This window comes from Bos grunniens, chromosome 2 (assembly GCF_055505025.1).
Source record: "Bos grunniens cultivar Pamir isolate PY7600 chromosome 2, Bosgru_T2T1.0, whole genome shotgun sequence".
Classification (NCBI taxonomy): Eukaryota; Metazoa; Chordata; class Mammalia; order Artiodactyla; family Bovidae; genus Bos; species Bos grunniens.
In genome coordinates, this window is record NC_141166.1 from 3,725,706 (window position 1) to 3,747,410 (window position 21,705).

At 57.1% G+C, this 21,705-nt stretch overlaps 1 protein-coding gene across 7 annotated transcripts in view; it reads right to left on the reverse strand.

Moving 5' to 3' along the window:
- Window positions 1–21,705, reverse strand: part of CAPZB (capping actin protein of muscle Z-line subunit beta) — a 140,014-nt gene that overhangs the window by 30,804 nt on the left and 87,505 nt on the right. For all 7 annotated transcript variants that reach the window (XM_086325548.1, XM_086325538.1, XM_086325529.1 and 4 more), the window contains exons 3-4: window positions 8,837–8,958; window positions 3,359–3,472 (exon numbers count right to left, since the gene is read on the reverse strand). In XM_086325548.1, coding sequence (XP_086181674.1) covers window positions 3,359–3,472; window positions 8,837–8,958 — 236 coding nt within the window. The remainder of the gene's footprint in view (window positions 1–3,358; window positions 3,473–8,836; window positions 8,959–21,705) is intronic.

Sequence of the window (21,705 nt, forward strand, 5' to 3'; positions counted from 1 at the left end):
GTCCCAGAACCTCAGGGGTGGCTCCGGGCCCGGGCCCCACCTCTCCAGACCCTCCCAGAACCCCAGGGGCGGCTCTGGGCCGGGACACCACCTCTCCAGACCGTCCAAGAACCTCAGGGGCGGCGGCTCTGGGCCGGGACACCACCTCTCCAGACCGTCCAAGAACCTCAGGGGCGGCAGCTCTGGGCCCAGATTCCACCTCTCCAGACCATCCCAGAACCTCAGGGCCGGCTTGTCCTGTGAGGTCCCCTCTGGGTGCAGGAAGCTGCCCTGCCACCCCTCCTCACTTCCCCATAGGTCAGCTCCCCTTCAGAGGGGAGCACAGGCAACGCGCACAGGCCCACAGAGATACGGGTCATCAAGGCGGAAAGCCCCTTCACGGGGGACTCTGCCCAGGCGGGGGAACCTTCTCAGGAGGCGGTGCGGAGAGTTAGACCTGGGGGATGAACCCAGCTCCTGCAGATTCCCAGAGGTTTAACCGCCTAGAGGACCTCCCTGAGCAGGGACCTCATGGCCTGGTAGACAACTCCCACGTACCCTACAGAGCCACTGTTCCGACAGGGAAGCCTTGTGAAGGGGGATGGGGAAATGCTCTACCGTATGAGGCCCAACGAGGCCTCACAGAAGGCACACGCCGAACAGACCGCATGTCATTATACACGTGAAGCAGCGAGCCAGCAGGCAGGAGGGAGCAGTCAGAGAGGACACGGGCCTCTTCCCAGGCCTGCCCCGCCCCCACTCCACGGCAGCACGAGGGGAGCAGCACATGCGGATCACGGTACCCAGGAAGTCGCCACTCGAACGCTCACGCCTACCAGCAATCAGAACTGGCCTTGTTCTGCTCCTCGAAGGACCAGAAAGCCACCCTGCCTGGCTGCCCCTTCCCGCCCGGGCACCAGAGCCCAGGCCAGCTCCCGGACAGGTGCTCCGACCCCGCCACGCAAACCCCGGGCACTCTCTGTCCCATCACCCTCTCAGCACCGACCCACTCTCGCTCTATTGTCTGTGTATCCTCAGCGGACGCGCCACGTAGGCAAGGATGTGGTCATCTGGACTCAGGGCCGGAGCCCTAGGACTTGGCGAGCATCTGGCTTGTGTCAAACAGGCCAATGCTGGTCAAGTAAATGAGTTAAGTTTTGCACTCTGAGTTGGATAAGGATGGTTTTAAACCGGAATAGAACATGTGAAATATGCCCCTGGCTGGGTGAACCTGGTGAGAGACTTCACCTCTCTGCATCTGTCACTTCCTCTGTAGAACGGGGAGAACCCTCTTGCACAGGCCGACGTGAAGATTCGGTGAGACCGAGAGAGGCAGCGGACGCCAGGCTCGCCAGGTACTGGCTGGTAACCGCTATCGGCGCTGCTGGCTTACTGTCAGCATATCATTAACCCACAACACTGACTCCACTTGGGAATTCCCGTTCAGCAGCTGGACAGGCTTCTTGCCACATGGCTGGGTAAGAAGAGCTACAAATAAACCAGAAATGCCAGCAACGAGACCAATTCTCGGCTTCTCTGGGGAAGGAGCTGCTCTACTACAGGGCAACGTTCTCGATGTCACGAGTCTTCCATCACCGAAATTTACTCTAATGGTGAGACTCTATTGAGTGGAAACATCAGGCAAATACAGACTCAAACTCTAGCTCTTCACCTCGAGGTCCTGTGTGTGTGTGGGGGGGGGTTCATTTAGCCTCTGGGAACCCCAGTCTCATCAGTAAAAATGGGAACATCAACGGCCCCAGAGGTTCTTGAAAGGATTAAAGATACTGCATGTAAAATACCGGCACGTGGCAGTGTGAAGATGAAGCTGACTCGCACGGCGACGCACCTGGGGCAGCTTGGACGCTACGGGCCAGCGCGCCCGGCTTCCTCAGAGCCCTGCTTTTGCTTCTGGGTCGTGGGTCTTTTTGTCGACACGTGTCAGATGGACACAGGTAATTCTGTATGATGTACTATACATACCAAATCTGCTAAAACCTGGACCACCATGCCAGCTGTCTGCAAGGAGGAGCCTGAGCTCCTTCTCCAAGGATGGCACTGCCGCGTCCCGACGACACTGCAGCAGTCGGAGGCTTTGTTTCTCTCATTCTTTTTCCCCGCCTACATCCTAGGTCAGCTCAGGGTGGGCACACTCTAGACTGAAGGCCAAATGCCACCTACCTCTAGGCTCAAGAGAGGGCTTTATGTTTTTAAAGGATATGGGATGTGTGCTTAGCTGCTCAGTTGTGTCTGACTCTTGTGACCCCATGGACTGTAGCCCACCAGGCCCCTCTGTTCATGGGATTTTCCAGCCAAGAGTACTGGAGTGGGTTGCCATTTCCTTCTCCAGGGGATCTTCCCAAACCAGGAATTAAACCCGGGTCTCCTACACTGCAGGCAGATTCTTTACCAACTGAGCTACGAGGGAAGGATAATTATACATAAAAAGAAAGAATAAAGAAAAAGTGACAGGACTTACGTGGCTGCAAAGTCTAAAGTGTTTACTATCTGGCCCTTTACAGACATATATATGTCAATTCCTCCCCTGAATCACTGGGTCCGTATTGAGGTAGCACTGCATATATTATAGGTCTGCTATGTTTTCAATATGGAGCTTAATTAAAAATGAGATCCTATTAAGAAAAAAATGCTTTGGAGATAACCTTCTCTGGAGCCTTCCCGTGCGCGGTGGGTGGAGCGAGTGGCCGCCCTTTCTGGGGGTGCGGCAGGAGGCAGAAATCTAAGCAGATGCAGCAAAAACACTTTGCCAAGCGCACGGGGTCACACAAGAGTCAGACACGCTTCAGTGACTAAGCCACAGCAGCACAGTGAGGGCTGAGGCCCCGACGACCCCGGAGGCAGCAGCGCTGACGTGAGGGAGCTGTGGGTACCGAGGAGCCCCGACCCCCGCCTCTGCCTCCCCCCGGATCCCCCTGGCCTTGGAGACTGGTCTGGGAGCAGGGCCCTGGGCCCCAGGCGAGAACCGTCATGGCAGGCGGTGCCATGAAACCCAGCGGGGTCTCTGCGGACAGACGGACCCGGGTCAGACTCCTTGCTCTGCCTCTGGCCTCCGACACAATTCAGTGAGTTGTTCTGAGCTGATTTCTTCCTCAGCAGACATGGGGGCTACAACAGCACCCACGCTGGGGAAGATCTGAGATGAAGGGTACGGGGCATCGGGCCTGGAGTCCTGCAGGCAGGCGGTGCTCACGACGCAGGGCAGTGCCCGGACGTGCCAGCCGCCTCTCAGGACGGGCCCGGGGACCACACTCCCGCCCAGCGTCCTGCAGGGCACTCAGAGCTGTCCCTGGTCAGGCCTGCCATGGGGCCGGTCATGTCTCCTCTCCAACCTACGTATCAGGGGAGCCCCTTAACTCACAGGTCTCGGTACTGGTCAAAGGCGTTGTTGGCTTCCACCTCCAGCTTCCTCAGGCGAGCAGAAGGCATGGCCCCGTCTTCCAGGGGAGGGTCATACTTGTTACTCCATGGTGACCTGCAGGGCAGAGGGAGAAGGTCACACGACTCATTCCGGGGGAGCGAGGCAGCTGAGCCCGTCAGCCCCAGCTACTGAGATTTCAGAGGAGCAGCCACGACCCACAGGCCCTGGCCAACAGATGAGGCCTTCTTTCTCGAGGTTCAGAGAGCAAGGGCTCAGACTGTCAGACCTGGCTGTGACTGCCAGGCCCCAGCTCTTACTAGCTGTGTGTTTCCAACACGTGTCTTGACTTCTCTGAGCTTCGTTTTCCTCGTATGTAAACGGAGGCTACCCTTTACCCGCAGGTCTGCTTCGAGGAGCAAAGGAGGCGAGGACATCAAGTGCCCAGAGACTAGTATACAGTTCAGCGTGCAACAAACATCACTTCTTACTCATCTTTTAAAGACCTTCCTTTGTTCTCACCACTGTATTGATGAAGAAAGACCACTCAGTCCTTCCTGACTTGCCAGCCATTCTGGAGAAAATGTCACTCTCCTCATAGATCGCCTCAGACAATTAAGGATTAAAATGAGAGCTGTCAGTTAGGGCAGCAGGAGACCGCAGATCACATGTAAGGACACCGCGGGGACGGAGCCCTCCCTGTGGCAGAGGAGGGCCCTCCAGCCTGCACGGGCTGTGTGCGCACAGAACACTGCAAGTAATGAGAACCAGTCTTGCTTTTTCCAGCCCAAAGACTCGCTGTGCTTTAAAAAATGTATTTTGCCACATCAGGAAAACATTTAACCACAGAAAGTGCTGGGAAGGCGGCTGTAAGGGAAACTCACTCGTTAATTCCCGCAGGTGGACTTCACAGGGCTGGGGGCACAGAGAGAGGGGATTACAAAGGTGAGAAGGAAAAGGAGAGGCGGCCGGGGCAACGTGGAATCCGGACAAAGTCCTTCACACCCTGGGCTGTAAAGACCGAGACGCGCCCATGGTCAGAAACCCCACTGCCTTTCCTGTTTCCCTGCCTGACCACACCACTTCACGTCGCGAAGGACTCAGGGCTGACTGATTTGGGATTGAGGGTAAGGGGCAAAAGGCATCCCCGTCCCCTTAACGAGTCCTGTGTACAAACATCTTTCTTCCTGGTATCTGACGCCTGGCTCCTACTTCAGCAGATCCATCACATCAGCCGGGCAACCTCCACGCCACCCTCGGGCAGAGGCCCCCCTTTCGAGGCTGGGGGTCCACACAGGTAAGTGAGGGCAGAGTCACTGTGCCTGGTGTCCCCAAGAGTCTCCCTGCACCAGCGTCCCTCAGAGCAGGAGGTGCCTGGGCACCCTTCTTTCCACGCCAGCCCCCAACCTCACTCACCCGTGTCAGGAGAACGTGCAACACGGCCTGAGATGCCCCTGCTGCCCCGTGACCAGCAGGCAGCCTGCGGGTTACACTGGGCCGTGTCCAGGCCACTGGCAAGCGCCCTGCCTGCTTGGAGGGCAGAAGAGAGGCCCACCCTGGGCCTCTCCCCACTCTCCCTCCCCGGGCAGGGCCGTTCTCAGCGTGCTCGCCCCTCAGAACGGTGCTGCCTGGCACAACTTCCCCGACAACGGCAGTGTTTTGCGTCTGTGCGTCCAGAACGGTAGCCGGGAGCTTCAGGTGGTTCCTGAGCACTGGTGTGGCTGCAGAGTTGAATCCTAAAACTTTACTGAACTGCAAACTAGTTTAGACGGTCAACTTGAGAAGCTGAGCTCCCGGAATGCAGGAGTCATGTCTGTCCTGCTTCCCACCGTTTGCTCCCCACCTGGAAGGGGGCCTGGCACTCCACGTGCTCGAGAACAGCAGCAAAGTAGGAGAGTGCAATCGTCACTGTACACCCGTCTCCACCCTGACACGCAGCAGGACAGACCGTTTCCCCGCCTGTCCCCTCATCCCCTTGCCGCGGTCACAGCCTGGCCTCCCGACCTTGCCCTGGGCAGCAAGGGTGCTCTGGGTAGAAGCCCGTGGCGCGCTCTGCCGTCGTGGCCCGGCGCCCAGCATGGAGCTTGCGGGCCGAAGCCTGCCAGCATGGGGCGGGGAGGAAAGGACCCCCGGCCATTCTGGCAAGTGCTCCTCCGAACCAACAGAGATGAAGCAACTCTCTGCTCTTTCTGCTGGGGGATGCCTAAGAATTAAAAAAAAAAATCAATAAAGACCTCTTACCAGGCCCAAAGATGAAGAGGGCTGTCACCACCACTATTTATACATAAACCAGGAGGCTTCGTACCTCTGCTCACCAAGGCGGGTGGAAAGGAAGCCGAGTGTGAGACCCTCCACGCCTCGCCTGCCCGGCCGGCACCCTCAGAGGCCTGACCTTCGAGGCTACGAGTCCCCCGCTGTCCGGGGTGGGGCAGGGCTGGAAGACCTGCCCCAGCCGGCTTTTGTTTAAAGGCAACCCAATTGAGACACAGCCCATCTCTCTTGCTGACTGGGAGTCTGGAATTTTCAAGAAGCCTGTACCTCACATCTCCCCTGGCTCACAGACGACAGCATTTCCAGCCGTTAGTCCTGGAGCCGGGGTAATTGTAGCTGGGGGAAAAAAAATCATAACATTACCCAGAATATTCTGAGTGGAAGGGGCACTCAGAACACATTAAAGAGCTTAAATGGAGGCCATTTGAAAAAAGACAGATGGACAGGAACGCTTAGATTTCCAAAGTCAGGCCTTTCATTTCCCTCAGAGAATGCTTTTTGTTTCAGCTAACAGGTTTCAAACAGCGCTGCTGGCAGACCGTCACACCATAAGGATCTCATTTAAGCAAACGGTCAAACACAGTTACACAGAAACGTGTGGAGAAATCAGAAGACCTTGAAGTTGTATCCCGAGAAGAGAAAAAATGAAAGCCCTCTGCCCTGTGCCCGGGCTCCTCTTCAGCCGAAGACCCCACAGCCCCCTGGGAGCCCCTAGGAATGCGGGTGGGAGCCGGCAGGGTGACCTGGAGGGGCCGCGGGTCCCACGTCCCCAGGAGGCCCGGCAAACTGGCCTGGAGTGGGAAACGCCCCCAGCCTTCCACCGGCCTCTGGGGAACAGCCGTCTCATACAGCAAGCCCGAATTTTCAGGAGGAAACAAGAAATGTAACGATGATGTTGACTTAGCAAGCCCCAGCCCTGGGGCCCCTCTTCCAGGACGCCCCCCTGAACCCCGTGTCTGATGATGCGCTTTGCGGCGTCTTTTTGTCATGGGCTCCCTGGCCTGCCAGCCCACTTACCGCCCTTGGGGCCTCGCCCCCACTGAGGACGGGACGCGGCCCCCTGCCCACGACCCGGGCCGTGGCCAGCCCCCTCGGGCTGAGCTGGACCTGCCTCAGGCAGTCTCACCACCTTGGAGCTGGACGCCCACCTCTGTACATCCATCCCCACCCAGGCCTCCCCGGAGTCAAGAATACACACAGGCTGTCTGACTCTCCACTTCCATCCGCTGGGCATCTGGAGCTTAAGACGCCCCCAGAGCCTTCCTCACCTCCACACTCAGGGACCCTGCCACCTCTCCAGCTGCTCCTCCCCAACCCCCTCCATCAGCAAACTCCACTGGCTCTACGTCTAAGACCAACCTCAAACCTGACCACCTCTTCCCATCTCCGCTCTAGGCTCCAGTCTGGATCAGGCTGAAGGACATTCTTTACCCAACTTCCCACATGAAGCTAGGAAAGAGACACCACTGTAGGACAGCTGTCCAGTCTCTCTTAAGCAGCATTAGTTCTTTGTAATTTCTGCCCCAAGTTCTGGAGAATGGCTACCCATCCCAAAATTCTTGCCTGGAGAATCCTCACAGACAGAGCATCCAGGCGGCTACAGCCCATGGGGTCGGACACGACTGAGCGACTGAAGCTTTCATGCCACTTCGCTCTCTGTGCTGTGCGGCACTTCAGGGGCACTATTTCCCTTAACCCCCAAGTGCCCGGCACTGAGCCTGCATCACCCCTCCCTGGCCTGCAAGGCCTCCGGCCTCCCTTCCACCCCAGGCTCCCCTCCCTCCCTGCCGGGCTCACTGCGTCCCACCCAGGGCCTTCACGCGGGATGCTCTGCCCCAGACCTGCGCAGGAGGGAACCTTCTCGTCCTGAGGGCTCACGTCAGCCTTGACCATCTCGTCACAGGGGCCTGCAGCCCCTCCCGCCCCTCCCTATCCTCTCCCGCTTTTCAACAATCTCCAGGGTTTCCACATCTGCTTGCTCTCTGGAGTCCTCAGCAGGACACACAAGCCGCACAGAAGAGTGCCTAAGTGCCTGGCGGACGAGTGCCTGCTCACACAGACGCGCTGCTGAGCGTCCTGTGAGAGGAGTGAGCCCTGTCCCCTCCACCCGACACTCGAGAGAGCCAGAGACCAGAGACTGATCGTCAGAGTTCCAGCTGCTCCAGCAGGCAGTGCTGCCCCGGAGCCCATGCCGGCTCCCTCCAGCCATTTTCTCCTGCTTTTACTTCTTAGGGCCCACCCGTCCCCCAAAGAGCACGAGGCCAAGGCATCAAGACTTAGCTCAGGTTCTGCAGCCTCTACATAAACCTAAGGCAGATGGCATTCCTCCACCATCCTTCAAGGCACTGATTACCGCCACCCATCCCAGGAATACCGGACAGGTTTAAGGATTCCTCATCTTTCCCTCCACTCCATCTTTATCAGGGCTTCCCTGATGGCTCAGTTGCTAAAGAATCCACCTGCAATGCAGGAGACCCTGGTTCGATTCCTGGGTCAGGGAGATCCCTGGAGAAGGGAAAGGCTACCTGCTCCAGGATTCTGGCCTGGAGAATTCCATGGACTGTATAGTCCCTGGGGTCACAAAGAGCCAGACGTGACCGAGCAACTTTTACTTTCATCTTTTTTTAATATTTAAGAACTTCTATGCACCTTTAAAAATCTAGCTCAGACATCACCTTCTTCAGCAAGTCCTCCTGGAGTCAACCTTGGCCTTCTCTATGCTACCCTCAAATAAGCCTGGCCATGGCTGCAGCAATCAAGTCACAGGTGACCAGACCCGGTGTGTCTCCTGCTCTAGCCTAGTGATCATCGGGGGCAGGGATGAACACTGACTTAGTAATTCACGGCTCTGAAAGGGTGATGGGGAAACAAAGGGAGAGCTGCCTGTCTGTCTGACAAGCTTCACTCACATGCCCTTAAGCACACAGGCCCTCCTGCACTTGGGATCCCTGTCACGGGCACACCCTGGACCTTCTCCTTTGCAGGATTTGATGAGATGTTAATGAAGTAGCTAGCTGTTTTTTAGCAACACCTCTCTCCCGTTAGACTGTGAGCCCCCAGGGCAGAGAACGCCTGTTTACTGCTGCATCTCCCATGCAGGCGCTCCACAGACGCCGGCTGGTCGAGATGGGCGGATGGAAGGATGGACAGAACAGAAGCAGGAAGGCTGGCTGCCAGCGGCGGCGGCGGGCGGCCAGGGCAGGGGCTCACCTGTAGGAGTCCCCGTCCCTGTTGTAGTCACACAGGAGGTAGTCCTTCCCCACCACCTTGTCTCTGGCGATTTTCAGTGGCTGGTCAACCGAGGACAGGAGGTCTTCACACAGGCTGGGCACCTGGGGGGAGAGAGGAAAAGGCAGAGCCGGGGTCAAGATCACACGTCGTGCCCCGGCTGGCTAGCGGCACCGCAGCTGGCCCGTGGTCCGCATGTTGAGCATCTGGCCCTTGGTGCCCTGCCAGAATCAGGGGCCCGTTCCTTTCTTTTCCATATGTGTCTGACACCAACCGCATCCCGCTGTAAAGAAACCTGTTCTTGGATTACAGTGGAGCGTGAGTTCCCACACGGCCTTCCCTCCACCCTGTGTGCAGCTCTAATGACGGGGCCGCCAGGGTGGCCCAGCACACGTAAGTACGTGTGTGCCGGGGCCGGTCTCTGGGGAGCGTCCTGAGAAGAAGGGAAACACTCACACACACAGGAACCCAGAGAACTCGGGGGAAGAAGAGCTGTCCGTGCTGAGCGCTCCACAGGCTCCATGCCGGGTAGAGTTTCCAGCTCTTTCCAGACCCCGGCCAAGCATTGCCGGTCAGTGCGCAGCATCAGCCCTACCTGCAGCAAAGGCAGCTTTCCGCCAGCTTCCCCCGTGCCGAGCTCCAGCTGCTGTGCCCAGGCTGACCCTCCTGGGACTCCTCCCTGAGGAGGGGGGCCCGGAATCCCAGGGCAAACGCTGCTGAACTGGACCCAGAGCTCTGCTAGGAACCAGGCCTCTGGCCTCTTCCTCCCAACTCAGACATCAACTTCCACCAAAATACGCCAGGCAGGGAGGGCTGCGTTCTCAGGAATGGATTCCTCCAGGCTTAAGTCACTTCCACACTATATTTTCAACGTGCTGACTTACTCGCTTCATGGGCTTGGGTTAACGGAGGCCCCACCATATCGTTTACCAGACAAGTGGGCAACCGATGGTACCAACAACCCTTCCACATGGAAGAGCGAGATCGCGCGGCAGACGCCCGGCAGAGGCGCGGCAGCCACGCAGTCCCTGGGCGCCCTGGAAGACCCTCGCCGCGGCCAGAGACACACGGACAGGGCTCGCCGCCACCTCGGAGACCACCAGCCTCCACGGGCTTCTCGAGGCGCCTCTGCTGACTGTGGGGTGCTTCCAAACTCAGCCCGGAAGGCACTGTCTGGCACCCCCGGGAGGCGGGGACCGTGCCCTGTGACTCACAGCTGTTTTGTGTAAACAAAACACTGGGCAGCACCCTAGACACATGCACACATGCACACACGCATGTACACACACACACACATGCGCACACACACACACACACATGCACACACGCGCGCGCGCACCAGTAGCCCCCTTATATGATGCGCTTATGTCAGAATTCCTTCTGGATGCAAAACCCACCTGTGTGCTCGACTCCCTCCCCGAGAAAGTCACACAAAGACGGGGCTGCTTTCAGTTCGTTTTGGGGCTGAGATCACCAAGCGGTGGTCGTGTATCACGCCCCAGGCCGGGCCCTTCACAGATGGTCTCCTGCCCACCGGAAGCTCACACCGTCCTGTGAGGTCATGATGCATTATTCCCGTCCCACACTCGTTAGTGCACCCAAGGCCCACACAGGGAGAAAGCGGCGGAGGGAGGAGTCTCCCCTCTGACAGGAACGCTGGTTTAATAGACAGCGACGAGGAAGGAGGACGTCAACATTAAAGAAACTAAGACCATGGCATCCAGTCCCATCACTTTATGGCAAACAGAAGGGGAAAAAGTAGAAGCAAGGGCAGATTTTATTTTCTTGGGCCCTAAAATCACTGAAGACAGTGACTGTAGTGATGAAATTAAAAGACGCGCCTTGGAAGGAAACTATGACAAACCCAATAGTGTATTAAAAATAGAGACATCACTTTGTCAACCAAGGTCCATACAGTCAAAGCTGTGGTTTTTCCAGTAGTCAGGTACAGATGCGAAAGTAAAAGTTGCTCAGTCGTGTCCGACTCTTTGCGACCCCAAGGACTATACAGTCCATGAAATTCTCCAGGCCAGAATACTGGAGTGGGTAGCTGTTCCCTTCTCCAGGGAATCTTCCCAACCCAGGGATTGAACCCAGGACTCCTGCATTGCAGGTGGATTCTTTACCAGCTGAGCCACAAAGAAAGCCCAAGAAAACTGGAGTGGGTAGCCTATCCCTTCTCCAGCGGATCTTCCTGACCCAGGAATCGAACAGGGGTCTCCTGCATTGCAGGCAGATTCTTTACCAACTGTGCTACTAGGAAAGCCCACAGATGTGAGAGTTGGACTATAAAGAAGGCTGAGTGTTGAAGGACTGATGCTTTTGAACTGTGGTGTTGGAGAAGACTCTTGAGAGTCCCTTGGACTGCAAGGAGATCAAACCACTCCATCCTAAAGGAAACTAACCCTGAATATTCATTGGAAGGACTGATGCTGAAGCTCCAATACTAAGCGCTTTTCAGCGGAAAGAGCCAACTCACTGGAAGAGACCCTGATGCTGGGAAAGATCGAGGACAGGAGGAGAAGGGGATGACAGAGGATGAGATGGTTAGATAGCATCAACTACTCAACAGACATGAATCTGAGAAAACTCCAAGAGACGGAGGAGGACAGAGGAGCCTGGTGTGCTGTAGTCCATGGGGTTGCAAAGAGCAGGACACGACTTAGCAACTGAACAAGCAGGCCCAAGGTACGCCCACTGGGAAATGACCCCACCACAGCTCAGCTATGGAAGGCCACAGAGTCTTTCACCTAGAAAAGTCCAAATCGAGGTGAGGAAGATTTTAGTAGCTTCCGCCCAGGGCAGCTGGGATTTGAAGTGGCCCTGCTTTCCTATTGGTGGCCACGTGAAATGGCCCCGGGCACCTGTGTGCCTGCCTAGCATGTGATAGCCTCTCCCTGGTGTCACTGTTCCACTGGGCTGGAATCCTGGCTTACCTGTTGGGCCCTGACGCTACTGCTACTGCTAAGTCGCTTTAGCTGTGTCCGACTCTGTGCGACCCCATCACAGCAGTCCATTAGGCTCCACTGTTCCTGGGACTTTCCAGGCAAGAACATTGGAGCGGGTTGCCATTTCCTTCTCCAATGCATGAAAGTGAAAAGTGAAAGTGAAGTCGCTCAGTCGTGTCTGACTCTTAGTGACCCCATGGACTGCAGCCCACCAGGCTCCTCCGTCCAGGCCAGAGTACTGGAGTGGGGTGCCACTGCCCTGACGCTACTGGCCTGATTGACCCTGGATTATAGTAAAGACCGAGCAAACAGGCTCTGAAGTCACACTTCCTCATTCTACTCCTCACTGGCCTCTTGGCCTGGGGCAACTTACTGGGCTTCTTTACCACCTGCAGAGTGGGGAAAAGAAGAACCAACCCAGCTGGGGGTGACGCCTCCACTCGGGACTCAGCGCAGCGCCCAGTGGAGGGCGAGTGTGCTCATGCTGTTCCCAGCAGCAGTCCCAGCCTGGGCAGGAGCAGTAGCTCCAGCCTAGATCACAACTGAACGAACTGTAGCGCCCCAGGTGCTGGAGGGAAATGCACCACTGAGAGCCAGCTCTGTCCAGAGCCACACTGCCCTCTCCCCCCAGGCCTGCCGTGGGCAGCCAGGTCTCCAACACAGGACGCTCCCAAGATGATGAGATTTGGTATAAAAAGGCTTGACTTCACTCCTATCCAAGAGGCTAACGTGTGGAACAAAGGTATTTCAGTAATTTCTTCCAAGCACTTATACTAACATTGAAACCATTATTTTTTTTTTTTAAACACTGATTTTTCACTCTCCCCAGAAGGTAAGTTTTTCCAGGGCAAGGACTTTGATCCTATTCACCACTGAATCCTCGGTCTCCGGACAGTGAATGGCACACAGCAAGCCCTTGAAACTCGGCAGGGGTGGGGAGAAAAGGAGGACTTTCACAGCACGTGTGTGGGTGTGTGTGTGTGCGTGCGCACTAAGTAGTTCCAGTCGAATCCGACTCTCTCCGTGGGATGCCACGCCCTCCTCCAGGGGATCTTCCTGACCCTGAGAGTGAACCCACATCTCCTGCGCTGGCAGGCGGGTTCTCCAGTGCTAGCACCATCTAGAAGCCCCTCTTACAACATGGGGCCTCCCAGAGGTCAAGTAGCTTTACATTAATAACTTGACGAGCAACAAGAATCTTCACCCAGAGTGTCTGGTCAAGAACTAAACTTTGATGGTTACCAACGACTATGTCAGTGTGGCTCCAACCAGGCATCTCAAACGCAAGCCGGTGATGTGGTTCCAGAGCAGCAGAGACATCGGGAGTCTTAGCGCAAGTCCTGGGTGTGTGCGTGTATGTGTGTGTTGTGGGTGTGTGTACGCGGGAGTCTTAGTGGAAGTCCTGGGGGTGTGTGTCCTGGGGGTGTGTGTGCGGGTGTGCGTGTGTGTGTATGTGTCTGTATGCGGGAGTCTTAGTGGACGTCCTGGGTGTGTGTGTCTTGGGTATGTGTGTGTGTGTGTATGTGTACGCGGGAGTCTTAATAGTGGAAGTCCTGGGTGTGTGTTGTGGGTGTGTGTACACAGGAGTCTTAGTGGAAGTCCTGGGTGTGTGTGTCCTGGGTGTGTGGGTGTATGAGTGTGTCCTGGGTGTGTGTGTGTATGTGTCTGTATGCGGGAGTCTTAGTGGAAGTCCTGGGTGTGTGTGTCCTGGGTGTGTGGGTGTATGAGTGTGTCCTGGGTGTGTGTGTGTATGTGTCTGTATGCGGGAGTCTTAGTGGAAGTCCTGGGTGTGTGGGTGTGTTTGTTACCACATGACCCCAAGGAGCACAGCCACAGTGCAGACTGAGAACCTAGAGCCCTGGGTTCGCGCCCCTGCCTACTGCTGACTCGCCACGTGGGCCCGGGCTGGGCCCGAGGCGGTTTGTCTGGCAAACAGCAGGGGAGCTGCATTGGACACAGACAGCTGCTGCGCTGCAGCAGGAGCCTCACGGCTTCAGTGCAGACAATTCGGGTACAGAAAGACTCTCGTCAAAACGACGCTACGTTGTTCGCATGGGTAAACGTATTCACCCTTTATTTGAGAATGCCTTATTTTTTTGCAGGGGGGCAGGGGGTGTTAAAACGTCTGAAATTTTATGAGAGGATGGGTTTTGTTTTAAAGGTTCACAACCCAATGACCTCCTCCTCCTCTTTTTTAAATGTTTCTAGGCTGGTTAAAGCAAAAAAAACGAGGCAACCAGTTTTCTGCAGAGTGGGATCCAGTCCTCCTTGCGGCCCAAGCATATCTGGGTACTTTCTAGGTCGGCATAAAGGTGTAGGAGCGCTCCCCGCCACCCCACTTTGTGACTCAAGTCCTTCGAAGAACAAAGCAGATTAAAGCACAGGGTAGGGGGCTGATCCGTGGGACCGGCCGTCAGCAACAGCCGTGCCTGCTGCCCACCCGGCCTCCTTTCCTACTCCTCTGTCACAGGGCTCCTCCGTCCACATGGTCGGCCAGGGCTGATCTGCATGCTGCCAGCACCCACCATGAGCAACCAGAGGGCCTCAGCCGCTGCTGTATGCGGGAAGAGTGTTTCCGGGCCGCGGGGGGCGGTGGACGGCTTGCCTTCTCTCTGCCGGGGCAGCTGGGCCGGGGGTGCAGCAGGCATCCGGAGACCCCCTCCCTGCGTTCCTGGGCACGGCAGAGCCGTGGAGACCGTACCTGAGTGCCCGGATCTGGCCCACCTGGAAGGTCTGCGCCTGGACTTCTCAGAATCTGTGGCCGGGAACTACCCCGCCTCAGGAAAACACACATCTGAACTGCCACTCACAAAGCCACAGTGGAGCACAGACACATTCAGGGCACTTGTGAGTGATGGCTGACTTGCCCAACGGTGAGAAGCACCTGGCGGTGACTCGCCCCAATGATTCTCCACCCCCACTGGTACAAAAAATTTCTGCCTCCCGGATAAACTCTCAACTTGGGCCACATCCTTGCATATGACTTCGCTCCACCAGTCCTGTTTCTCTGATCAAAAATAAGATGCTCTGTAAGAATAACCTTACTGTTGTCACGGGGAAGGGGGAGTGTGGACTTCAGGGTGAGCCTCCACATCTGCACAAGCGCGGCTGCCCCAGGGCGCAGCAGTCCCGAGGTCGGATGTGTCCTAATCCCCTCTCCCCTCCCCTCCACTTCCACCTGCGCCCTCGCAAACAACCACCCTGTCCTACGAACTGTTCCAGGACATAGAAGTCTGAGCACGTGTTCTTCCACTTAAAAACCCTCCCTGCTGCTGGATAAGGGACTGCACTGGTCAGTTACATTCTTATTTCAGATACATAATGAATAATATTTTAGTATAAGAATGCCTGGCTTCCCTGGTGGCTCAGATGGTAAAGCGTCTGCCTGCAATGCGGGAGACCCGGGTTCAATCCCTGGGTGGGGAAGATCTCCTAGAGAAGGGAATGGCAACCCACTCCAGTACTCTTGCCTGGAAAATCCCAGATGGAGGAGCCTGGTAGGTTACATTCATGGGGTTGCAAAGAGTTGGACACGACTAAGCAACTTCACTCCAACTTCATCATAAGTATGTCTAATAATACTGATCCTACGATATTGATCCTACCACCCCTGCAGGGATCAGCCGAAACTCCCAACTTCTGTATCAAGATGCCAAATTCTTTGGATTCCTGCGGTGACATGGATGTCAACTGAACCCCAAGTGCTCTGGGGATGGCTGTGCTAACACTGGCCTTGGCTACCACATTACTCCTTCCTCTGCACCTAGCACTCTTCACCTAGCCCTGAGTCGGTTCTCCTAGAGGCTGGTCCCCCAGACCCGAGCCAGTGACGCACACACTGGCGGGTGCTCCGGCGTGCGCATGAAAGTGGGTGTCAATCCTATGATCTGAGGCCACAGGGCAGATGCAGAAAAAAACGGTTTATCTCTGAAATCCAGTCAATCAGTTAATAACTCTCTCCCTGCACTCATCCCAACCCTACCCTGCCTCCTCCTCTTGTCAAATGCTTACAACGGGGAAGAAATCACATTAAGTCTCAGGGATCGCGAGCTTGCAAGCAATTTAAACGGAAGGACAGGTCCAGACAAAGCCGGGAGACCCCTTCAGTGTGCTGTCCTCTGCGGCCTCGGGGGCGAGGCAGGCCTCTCGACCACCCGAGGGCGGATGGTTTCTGTCCAGGCTGCCCATCCGATCTGCTTAACGGCCTTTGAGAGCAATGTCCAGAAAACACAAAGGTGTCAGACCAATCCAAGCTGTTGGGGGGATTTAAGCCTAATTCCAAGTGACGTGGAATAATAAACAATGCTGCCTGGGCCAAGACAGCCATCCCGCCCTTCTCCTGGCGGTCAAGTTCAGCCCCTACCACTGGTACCCAACCCCCATCCAGCTCACGGGTGCCCACGGGCCACAGCAAAGACGGGCGACACGGGTGGGGGCAGTAAGAAGCCCAGAAGATGAAAGGCAGGAAAGGGCCAGCAGGCCTCGATCCACTGTCTCAGGGGACACCGTAAGCGTGAGAAGAATCAAGAGGAGGAGGGTGGAGCCGCTGGCGCCTGGTGGGGCTTGCCGGGCACTGTAAACTCTGCAACTCTGCCAGCGTCGCCTCCTTGAATCCTCCGAACAGCCCTGCATACAGACTCGGTCATGGTCCCTCTTCCAAAGAAGGGCCTTAGAGAAGTCACATGCCCCAAGTCACACAGCTTCCAGCCAGTGTCTAAGAAAAGACACGTGAGATGCATCTGGGTTAAAAAAAAACAACAACGGGAATTACATCCCCTCTCGCTGTTGCCCCGGACGGCATACTTTCCCACTATCGAGCCCAACAGCTGATCACATGAAGAGATACAAATCAGAAGCTTCCGGCCACGAGCGAGGCTGGTGTTCGGGCCGCCATATGGTTCTACTTTGTCTCTTCCCCTTCTCCATTAGTTATTAATGTTGAAAAAAACTGCTCAACCAGAAAGAGAAACTCGAGATGAACCTTTAAAAAAAAAAACGCACAAAAGCCAGGCCAGCTCAACTCCATGGATAACCTAATTCATGGCGCCCCGTACCTCACTTTTTTTTTTTTTTTTTTTAATAGGGCCAAATGAACACATTCTGTCTTCTGATCTGCCCGCTGGCTGAGAGCCCGCCACCAGAGAGATAAGAATCGAAAACAGGCCCTGCTCGCTGGGTTGCACGCTCAGATTGGGGACATGGCCGCAATCACGGCTGGGCAGAGCGCGGCGGGCCCGCTCCCCGGCAGAGCGCAGCGGGTCAAGATGCCGGAGCTCCCTGCCCGCGGCCGGCAGAGGTCTCTGCTTACAACCTGTTCCTTTTATTTTTTCCAGGGCCTCAAACTTGCCCCGATTCTCCCTAATAAAAGTTTAGAAATGAGAGTGTTTCTAATGACACACACACCTGCGTCAGAAATCCACCCTATGGGGTGGCATTCTGAAAAACACCAACCCCAAATCAAAGCCAGGCTCAAATCCTTGGTCTGCCACTTCCTGGGGTCTCCAGCGCCTGCCTCTATGACCCTGAGCACCAGGCGCGTGAGGTGCCGTGGATTCGGAGGCGGACGAGGTGGACGGGTGCAGCCCTGCTCTTGCAAAGCGCTCTCCAGCCGCTGGAAACAGGCAAGGCAGGAGGAGCCTCCCCAAGGGCTGAGGGCCGTGACGGGAAGGGGACCGCAGGGGTCAGTGACCGGGAGGCAGACTGAGAGGACCAGGAGTGAAGGAGCGGGGAGGCGCTGCCTGGGGAGAGGGGAGCCGGCATGGGGCCTCGGCGAGGACCTGGAGGAGACACGAGTCCAGGGGGCTGGGGCGGGACCTAGGCCGGGGGAGCAGAGCCTGTGCGCCCCTGTCAGTGTGACTCCAGCCCTCGCACTGTCTTATAAACCGCCACCCCCGCCAGCCTCCCAGGTTTAAGGACACACTCGAGGACCCATCTGTGAAATCAGGCCCAGGGCGCCTCCAGAGCCCATGGGAGGTAAGAGACCCCCGCCCCAACCTCCTGCTCAGTGTGGAGGACACAAGTCCTCCCACGACTGCCCGGCGGCAGTGCTGTCGCCAGAGCACTCTGGGCCCTGGAAGCCAAGTTTCCAAGTGAACTGGCCTCTGCCCCCAACAGGGGGCCCACACCCCTCCCTGTAAGTCTGCAGGGAGGGTCTGCTGAGGGCGCAGGGGGACACCCAGGGCCCTGCTCATCGCAGGAGCCCTCAACCCTGTCACCACGGGATGGAATGCCCTCGAGCGCCTCCTCTGGGGCGAGGCTGGGCTCCCCAAGACTCCACACCCCCGCCCCCGTGGAGGGGGAGACCCGAGTGCAGGCAGCAGCTCACACAGCCAGCCAGCAGCGGGGGGTGGGGGACAGGGCCGTGAGCCCCAGACTCCAACCCAGGGTCGTCAGAGCCCAGGCCCTGACGGGTGGACACAGCGAGGGGCTGCCGCTCCCACCGCCCCTCTGGGGGCTCCGGAGGGAAGAGAGCTGGGGAGGACCTGGGGTCTGCACGCCCCTGCCTGCCCTCCTTCGCTCCTGCTGCACCGCGGGCTGGGATCCCCGCACCACCCAGCACAGCCCGACCCCAAGGCTGCCAGCCGTCCTCGGGTCTCATGTCCTGACCGTCTCCCAGTGAAACTATCGAAGGACTTGCAGGGCAATGCTCTTTCAGTGCAAGTTCAGACTATTCTTCATCTGAAGACTGAGCACTTTGAGAGTGCTCTTTGAAGGAGGGCTTCCCAGGAGGCTCAGAGGTAAAGAATATGCCTGCAACGCAGGAAACGCAGGTTCAGTCTCTGGGTCGGGAAGAGTCTCTGGAGGAGGAAATGGCAACCTGCTCCAGTGCCTCTGCCTGGGAAATCCCATGGACACAGGAGCCTGGTGGGCCACAGTCCATGGAGTCACACAAGAGGCGGACACGACTTACTGATTAAACACCACCACCACTTGGAAGGAAAACGTGAACTGCACGTGATGAGCATTAAGTAGCAACTTCCCGACTTCGGCAACATTATAACGGGCGTGAGCTGTGCCCCTTGCGTCCGGCCCCGGCTCGAGCGCCATACCAGCACGCACTGCCCGCCGGGTTCTGGCGCCAAGGGTCTAACACACGTGCAGCTGCCAATGTTCGGGAATCGGTTCGGATCAACACAGTTTACTCTGCTCAGAGATCCACTTTTCACATGCCATTAACAACAGAGAGCTTTCTCAGCAAACAATAAGCCCGCGCTCCTTCTCTTAGGCAGGTGCCTCAAACCACCCCCAGATGGGGGTAATTAAAAACTCCCCAAATAATAAACAAAGGCAGACTTCCTGGGCTAGGTTTCAGCCACTCATCCCCCAGGGCTTAGCCTCCTGGAAGCGCGCAGCCTGGAATGAGAGGCCAGAGAGTTTTTCTAAGGGAGGGTCGGAACAAAGAGGAGACAGGCTGAAAAGAGAAATTAGAATCAGGGCGCGCGGGCCACCCCGGGGCACACACCAGGCTCCCGTTTTCCACGTGTGACCCTACGCTTCCCAAAGCGGCGGACCAGGTGCTCGGCGCCTAATTAAATTCGCGGCTCCCTGGCCAGCAGTGACCTCATCACTGTGCACACAGAGGGGCCAGGGTGTTCCCAAGCTGCCTGCCTCTCTAAGGAAGAGCTGGCCCCCCAGGGATTGGGCACACTACACAAGCACCTTCAAGAAGTCAGAAACGGAGACTCACTGTGTCGCGCGTTACCCGGACTGCGTCCAGAGGGCTGCACGCAGCCACCGAGCCGCGGTCAGGAGCTGCAGGGCACAGGGCGGCCACCGCCTCGGCCTGGGGGGTGGCGGGCGGAGGTGCCATCCCCCAGCCCGGGCCCAGCCTCCTGCTGCAGCCCCGCCCACGAGCCCCCCTGCAGTCCCCCCGCCCATCTCTCGGCCTGGATCACCTGTCCCCCCAGTGCCACCTGGAGGGCCCCACTTCTCCTCCAAGGTCCCCTTCCACACATGCCCAAGGCTTCCTCAGCCACGGCGATCCCATCACCCATGGTCTGCGGGCCGTGCCCATGACGCCCCGGACCAGACCCAGCCTGGGGCCCCAGATTCAGGGTGGGGAGCTCTTTCCTCAGGGCAGGGAGGTCTGCACGGCCCCGGGCCAAGTGGGACACTGGCAGGGCTTCCTAAACGTCCAGACAGTGGGACTGTTCTGAACTGGGAAAACCAGGGCCACTCGGGGGAGCGCTGACCCCTCTTTTATCCCCTTCTGGCTGCGCTGGGTCTTGGCATGGCCCGCGGCATCTCTCCTGTTGTTTTGACACGCGGGATCCTCGTGGACGCGTGTGACATCCGGTTTCCCGACCAGGGATCAGACCCCGGCGCCGCACGGCGAGCTCGGGGTCTCGGCTGCTGGACCACCAGGGAAGTCCCCGAGTTCTGACCTGAAGCCTGTGCCTGTCCCAGCGGGAAGCTCCCCCAAACGTTCCGAGCTGGACCAGCGACTGGCTGGGCAGGCGAGATGGACACGGAGGGCCGTGGCCTGGGAGGCGCTGCCTCACTGTGACCTCCCGAGTCGGGCGCAGACTCAAGCTTCCACACCCCCTTCTAGGGGGATGCCAACTGCTCTGCCCACCCCACCACTCCACGCAGGTGCCCCCAGGAGCTGTGCCCACAGCCTCGCTTAGTGAGGAAGGCTCCTGAGACAGAGCAGAAACCTCCTCCCAGGCGGCCCGCGGCCCTGCTTTCTCAGCGTGAGAGTGAGAAAGCATTATTAAGGCGCTGGCTGCATTCTTACAAATCACCTCCCACCTTTCTGGGAAAAAGACCAGGTAAAAATACATAAAAACAACTCATTTATAAGATGGTCTTTTTGCAAAGAGAGTGCGATTTCATGGGCAGGACAAAGGATCCCTCTGTTTTATTTTACTATTTTAATATCATCAGTATTAAAGCAAAGATCCTAAAGACTGCAAACTTTTCTTCTTAAGTGCCTGCTATACACGAAACACTCTTCTAAGCACGGAATACATATCCTCATTTTAAAATCATGGCAACCCTGTACAAACCAGTTTATGCCAAATTTCTCACTGCTTCAGAAGAGTACACAGAGGCACAGAGAGGCTGAGCTCGCACTTTGGAGGCGGCAGTCAGAACTGAAGGAAACGCATCCACTCCCACCCCAGGGCCCCTCAGAGCCCTGCAGGGCGGCCAGGGAGCGCATGAGCCTCAGAGCCACGCGACCACTGAGTCACACGCCACAGTCCTGGCTCTGCCCACCACACATTCCTTCCGAACTCTCGTGGCCACCACCTCCTGAACACCCCAGACAGTGCACCAGCCCATCAGGACCCAGCGACGCTGCCGCCGCCACGTGTGCATGTGTGTTTCTGAGAGGCGGCGAGGGCCAGCACGGGCACGCCACGTTACAGGAGACAGACCCGGGAAAGCTAGTGGCTCTTTTTTTTCCTCTCCCCTCCCTTAGCACAAAAATCATCCGGGCTGGCTGACCACAACGTTTCACACTGGATTCCTTCCACTGGATGGATGTCTCAGCAAGGTTTTGTTTTCATTTCACTGAGTCACTCAGAGAAAATGACCGCGCACCAAGTGAAGCTGTAGCTCTCCTGCTGGGGAAACGGCTCCACTCGGGAGCAACAGACGTGTGCCCTGTGCTGGCCGTGTGTGCCCAGAGCACGAGCGCCTCTGTGTTTCCACTCTGGCTCATCAGGAAGTAAAACTCAAATCCGCCAGATACAGTCTGCCCAAGTGTGTGAAAGGTGAAATTAGCGTCCCCAGGCTCACAGTCTCAGAGGGGAGAGCGGTGCACGGGGGAGGTGTTCTGGGCCCTGGAAGGGGAGGACTGGATGCTGCAGACACGAGGTGCACTGCCCAGAGCGCCTCTGGGGCAGCGGAGGCGCGGGCGAAGCTGGGGAACAGGTCTCAAGGGGCTGATGCCTCCGC